The sequence below is a fragment of the Petromyzon marinus genome, chromosome 75, assembly GCF_048934315.1.
Source record: "Petromyzon marinus isolate PM22_M1 ecotype Great Lakes invasive population chromosome 75, UKy_Petmar_22M1.pri1.0, whole genome shotgun sequence".
NCBI lineage: Eukaryota > Metazoa > Chordata > Hyperoartia > Petromyzontiformes > Petromyzontidae > Petromyzon > Petromyzon marinus.
This window is the reverse complement of record NC_133741.1, coordinates 3,035,890-3,043,122: the sequence shown is the minus strand read 5'-3', so window position 1 is coordinate 3,043,122 and position 7,233 is coordinate 3,035,890. Positions and strand designations below refer to the sequence as shown.

Below are 7,233 nucleotides of genomic sequence, written 5' to 3'. Positions count from 1 at the left end.
CACAGGTGTGGTCGATGCAAAGTAACGCCCGCGGCCAGTAGGTTCCGCACGCGGAGGCAATCATCCAAACTTGCACAATCGTCATCGTCACGCGAAGATCCTCATAATTTGCATGCCCACTTCCCGTGGTATTTTTTTTCCCTTAGTGGTTAAGGGGCAGTCCTAAATGACGTCACGCACCTGGGGGGGGTGGGGGTCAGACATTTGTGACGATGTGTGACGGGGGGGGGGTTTGAGAAATGTGACGTCACATCAAAATTCTCAACTTGAAATAAAAATAGACACCACGTTCTACTTAATTAAACAGACTTTTTAATGAATGTTTTCTCCTACAACGTCAGAGTGCAGCGCCACATTAAATACGCACTACAATGACAATAGTTTAAAGCGATTTGAAGCATGTTTTATTTTTTCCGGGGTGGGGGGGGGGAGGTCAAAAATTGTCAAAAATCGCGTGACGTCATTTATGGACGGCCCCTAAGACAATCCGAGTCCAAATATTGAAACACTACACAGGGGAGGGTGGTGGTGGTGGTAGTGGTGGGGGTGTTTCGTTAACGTCTTGTTGTTTTTACCACCCCCCTCTAAGCATCGAATTTTTTATTTTTCTTCCGGATGTCTAGGCGGTGAGAAATTTTGCTTAAAAATAGCGATGGTGCAAGGTGGCGCAAGGCAGTCCCCAAGACGCGTCGTCTCAGCCTGCGTGCAAGTGGCGCTTCGAATCGACTTCTCATTGGAAGCGAGTTCGAGTTGAAATCTCCCGCCCGCGTCCGCAAGAGTCGAAGAACTTCGAGAACCATGGTGACTCAAGCTGCGTCAATGGCCCTGATGATCTTCGTCGCTGGAGGTGAGTGATATCCCCCCCTCTCCTCCTCCTCCTCTCTCTCTCTCTATCTCTCTTTGCCTGTCCACTCACAATGCCTGACACGTTTGAAATATTTCAACTATTTTGTTTTTGCCATTGGGCAAGTTCTCCCCAACTGAGATGTGTAGTAGCTCTTTTTTTTTCCAACGAAGTGGCTTATCATTCGGCACCATCGTCCTGTGGAAATACTTGAACGCGTGTTTGAACTAAATTATTTTATGTTTATTTGACAGGCTAAGGCCCACTGAGCTATGTAGTTCTCTTTCAGAAGTAACCTGGCCATCATAAATGATAGCAGCTCAACGAAGTGGGCTGATATCGTCAGCATCATCATCATCATCATGTGCAAATGTATAGCAACAGCCAAACACTCTAAAACGCGTGACCGTTGATTTTAAACATGGAGGGAAAACCCGGAGGACCAGGAGAATACTCCACACGACTACGGGGCAAGCGAGAGAGAGAGACGCAGACTCCAAAAAAAAACAGCAGGCATCGTCAGCGTCGGGATCGAAGTCGATAACATTTCCTAGCCACTGTGTTGATGAAAGAGAGAGAGAGAGATGCAAACGCCAAACATATAGCAGCAGACATCATCCGGTTGCGATCGAACCCACGACCTCCTGTATACCAGGGAAGGTAGTCAACATTTCCTAGCCACTGTGATGATGACTGAGAGATATGCACCAAATATATGAGTCTATGGGTCTCTGTGTGAGTCTATGGGTCTCTGTGTGAGTCGATGAGTCTCTACGTGAGTCTATTGTTATTTGTGTAAGTCTATCGGACTCTGTGTGAGTCTATGGTTCTCTGTGTGAGCCTATGGGTCTCTGTGAGATTCTGGTTTTTTTCTCTGTGTGAGTATATGGTTCTGTGTGTGAGTCTATGTGTGGATTGAACTTAATTCTCACCGTACATAGCCAACCACACCTAATAGAAAGGTACGGGCTTGAAGGACAATAAATTTAACACGAAAAAAACTGTTCTCATGAAATTAGTTCTCAATCTAAATGAGTCTCATTATTTGCAAACATTAACAACCCCCCCCCCCCACCTCTGGTCTTCGCACCTCATTGGCTCACAAGTGACGACATCAGATTCATCCGTCGATTTAAGACTGAAGCCGGAGGATGTATCCACAAATCTGGCTGTCACCTGATGATGCCAGTTGCAATTACTGAGGAAACGTCGTACTCAGATTGTAAATGTTGCAGTGGGTTTACTCTCCAAAACACACACAGCGGTTAGTGCTAAACTAAGTAACTTCTGTGAGACAACACGATATGTATTCAACTGCTCTGCATACAGGGTCCCTAACACAGAGGGGTAATGGTCCCTTTCATCCGATACCTGAGGCGGTATGGCCTCCGGGCTACACTGCCGCCTAACACTGGGACCACTCTTAATTCTTAGCCCTCCGGCCCTAGGAGAGGCTTCGCTGACTCGACCGTGGCAAGGTCTCCGGGTCCTGACCACTGGCCTCACTCAGCTCCGGCTCTTAGAAGGACAGCGGAGCTTGGGGTCCAGGGTCCAACCTTCAGCTCCGTCTTCGGTCTTCGGCTTGGAGATGACTGAGCCGGACCCTTCAGAGGTCCGGCTTATGTACAGCTCCGTGGCTTGCTCCGCCCTAGCCACTTCTCCCTTCCAGAACCTTCTGGAAGATGACATCATCATCCCAGTTGCCCCTCCCGGGGTTTGGGAATTGTGTCCCAGGATTCATTCTCCCAGGGATTGGCGTTGGCCCCTTGGGCCATAGTCCTTTACAATTGCATAATCACACTTCCTCAACCCTGTGGACGCGAAGGGGAAGCTACCCGCTAACAGCATGGGAGTGCCGATTAATGCCTCTACACTTGTAAAAGGTTTCAGTTTGGTGTTTTAACATCTTAACACCTGTTTTGTTGCCAGAAAAAAGAACCTAGTATAAAACCCTTACTGATTGTAAATGTTGTAGTAGGTTTACTCTTCAACACAAGCACACACACTGGTTTGTTGCAGAACTAAGTAACTAATTGACACGATTTGTTCACATGACAAAACGTTACTGATTGTAAATGTTGTAGTGGGATTACTCTCGAACACGCACACACTGGTTAGTGCTGAACTAAGTAACCAATTCTTACATTTTTATTATGTGACAAACCTTTACTGATTGTAAATGTTGTAGCGGGTTTACTCTCCAACACACACACCGATTAGTGCAAAACTAAATAACTAATTGGCACGTTTTCTTTACGTGACAACCCATTACTGATTGGCTGTGTCAGGTATTGGCGAGATTAACGACACATTTATATTTAGACGATTTAACCAAATAACCTGTATTATGGATATAAACTAGCACGAATTTGCGGAACTTCCTCGAGGATTTGGACATTCCCCGATTTACAAAGTGGGATTGTTCCGAAGACACACACATACACACACTGATTTTCACACACAAACACAAAGATCCACCGTATAACCGTAACAGATTATTGGCGCAAGTGCTGTTAGCGAGCAGCACATTTGAAGACCCGAACGGCACACGAGGGAGTGAGTGGCCAGCACCATGCCCGGCTGCCTTTGTCTCCCCAGTGGAGTTGTTAACACACTGCAGCAGGTCGGCATTTGAGGCTAAGTATACCTACGTGCTTAGGGGATAATCGTCACAGCTGTTAAGGCACACATACTCACTTTCACACGCACACAGACAAAGATCCCTCATATAGCCTTAAAAGACTGTTGGGGCAAATGCTATTAGCAAGTAACACCTAATGAAGGTCCGCATGGCACACAAGAGAGTGGGTGGCTATCAGCACGCCTGACCGTCTTTGTCTGCCGAACAGCGATGTTCATGCATCGCACAAGGTACTTATTTGAGGCTGAGTCGACCTAAGGGGAGGCCCAGGAGTGGTTCGGGTAATCGTGACTGGTGGTGGCCACGTGCAGGAATGGATCTCACCTTAACGCAGTGTAGCGTTAACCGCTACACTACCGCACCTGACCCCCCTCATGTGCCACAGTGACGACCTCCATAGGCGCTGCTACCCGCTACGAACAGCACTTGCACCGGCAGTCTGTTACAGGCTACACGTGGGGATAGTTTATCTTTGTGGACGGAAACACACAGCCGGCCGCTTGGGAACCCGACTGAAATGGATCTGTAGCCGACCCCCTGGCTGTGACGCTCATGGGGTGGTTCTGGTTGTTGCACAAACACCAAAGCAGGCGGGACAGCAAGACGCACGTGCACACGCGTGACAAGTCACACGCCGCCAGCCAGCGACATCGCACGCGATGTACAACGTCACGCACGCAGTATACTACACTATACACTACACTACTATACACTGCAATATACTACACTATACACTACACTACTATACACTGCAATATACTACACTATACACTACACTACTATACACTGCAATATACTACACTATACACTACACTACTATACACTGCAATATACTACACTATACACTGCAACATACTATACACTGCAATATACTACACTATACACTACACTGCAATATACTACACTATACACTACTATACAGTGCAACATACTACACTATACACTACACTACCATACACTGCAACATACTACACTACACTACTATACACTGCAATACACTACACTATACACTACACTACTATACACTGCAACATACTACACTATACACTACACTACTATACACTGCAACATACTACACTATACACTACACTACTATACACTGCAACATACTACACTACACTACTATACACTGCAATACACTACACTATACACTACACTACTATACACTGCAACATACTACACTATACACTACACTACTATACACTGCAACATACTACACTATACACTACACTACTATACACTGCAATATACTACACTATACACTACACTACTATACACTGCAATATACTACACTATACACTACACTACTATACACTGCATTATACTACACTATACACTACTATACACTGCAATATACTATACTATACACTACACTACTATACACTGCAATATACTACACTATACACTACACTACTATACACTGCAATATACTACACTATACACTACTATACACTGCAATATACTACACTATACACTACACTACTATACACTGCATTATACTACACTATACACTACTATACACTGCAATATACTACACTATACACTACACTACTATACACTGCAATATACTACACTATACACTACACTACCATACACTGCATTATACTACACTATACACTACTATACACTGCAATATACTACACTATACACTACACTACTATACACTGCAATATACTACACTATACACTACACTACTATACACTGAAATATACTACACTATACACTACACTACTATACACTGCAATATACTACACTATACACTACTATACGCTGCAATATACTACACTATACACTACACTACTATACACTGCATTATACTACACTATACACTATACACTACTATACACTGCAATATACTACACTATACACTACACTACTATACACTACACTACTATACACTGCAACATACTACACTATACACTACACTACTATACACTGCAACATACTACACTATACACTACTCTACTATACACTGCAACATACTACACTATATACTACACTATACACTACACTACTATACACTGCAATATACTACACTATACACTACACTACTATACACTGCAATATACTACACTATACACTATACACTACTATACACTGCAATATACTACACTATACACTACACTACTATACACTGCAATATACTACACTATACACTACACTACTATACACTGCAATATACTACACACGCACGGCCAGACAAACACAGTACCACAGGGAAAACAAGACGAAGATCTCCCGTGTAGCCTTGATAGACTGTTGGGGGCAAGCGCAGTTATGAAGGCCGACATGGCACGCAGGAGGGTCGGTGGCCAGCACCACGCCCGAGCGCCCTCGTTTCCCTAGTTGGCGATGTTTACTACACACCACACGAGGCAATCATTTTAAGCTGAGTCGACCTTAGGGATGGCCCAGGACCGGTTTAGATAATGGTCACTGAGGCTGAGCATGAGGGGGAATCGAACTCGGCGCGCGGAGTTTGTAGCGGAGTTTGTAGCGCAGCGTAGCGCTAACCGCTACGCTACCGCTCCTGACATAGCATTTTGTAGCACACTATTAGTAATTGTTGCATGGATAGGGTGTCTCACCTTTAATTTTATTATCGGAAGTTTGCATCATCACGTTTGCAGGGCACGTGCAAACGTGTCGTAGCGCTTGTGTTGCGATCGAAACATCGCGTTATGTGTTTTTTATTCACGTGACTTGACCAAAAGACCCAAGAGTACGTAAAATTATATTAATGAGCCCCCGTCGCGCACACCGATTGGTTGCAGTGCATGATGTCACTGCCACCAAGCAGCCAAACAGAGGGGCAGAATGTTACAGGGAGGAAAAATAAAGTGTCTTAGCGTATTTCTTTCTTATATATATAAACATCTTTCCTTCTGTCTGTCTGTCTGCGTACGCGTGCTTGCGAAGGATTTGGTTCTCGAACCGTGGGGTTTACGTTTAAAAAAAGTAGCCAAGTACCACGCCGTAAGCCCCGTGGTGAGCCAGCGCTATTCCGTTTTCCCATCTGTGAATGTTAAAGTAGTTAAAGTTATAATTTAGTATTCTTGGTTCTTTCGGTAAAGTCACGTTGAAGGGAAACAATACAATAATAAAATACATATATATAGAACAATAAAATTCGCAAGACGTTTCGACTGCAACACAAGCAGTTGAAGGGAAACAATAAAATTATAAAATATATATAATACAATAAAATTCTCACGACGTTTCGACTGCAACACAAGCAGTCGAAACGTCGTGAAAATTTTATTGTTTTATATATATTTTATTATTTTATTGTTTCCCTTCAACGTGACTTTACCGAAAGAACCAAGAATATGAATCACTGCAGTCACGAAAGCTTTAAATCAAAATTTAATAATTTAGTGCAAATTCTTAGTTTTTTCGGTAAAGTCACGTTGAAGAGAAACAACAAAAAACTAAGAATATGAATTACTGCAGTCACGAAAGCTTTAAATCAAAATTTAGTGCAAGTTATCTTTATTTTATTATTTCCCCACGACACCAAAGCTGCCCGGGGTTGCACCTGGCAACGCACGCGTGTCATCGGTTGAGGGTGGGGGGGGATTTCTCATTCGCGTTCGAAATGCAAAAAAAATACACGCAACGCTGAGGTAAATTAATCAAAGTGTCATGTCCTCTTCTCTCCCGCAATGTGTGCACTATCTACTATAGGGTCAGTAGATGCTAATATTATAGCGCTTAAATAGTATTATTGTAGCGCGGGCGGGGGGAT

General features: G+C 43.8%; 1 protein-coding gene across 1 annotated transcript in view; it reads left to right on the top strand.

The window, feature by feature from the left end:
* The first annotated feature begins 472 nt into the window (after positions 1 to 472).
* LOC116937638 (chymotrypsin-like elastase family member 2A) overlaps positions 473 to 7,233 on the top strand; it is a 47,380-nt gene continuing 40,619 nt past the window's right edge. The window contains exon 1 of the mRNA XM_076056267.1: positions 473 to 847. Within this exon, the coding sequence (XP_075912382.1) occupies positions 799 to 847 (49 nt within the window). The 5' untranslated portion in view covers positions 473 to 798. The remainder of the gene's footprint in view (positions 848 to 7,233) is intronic.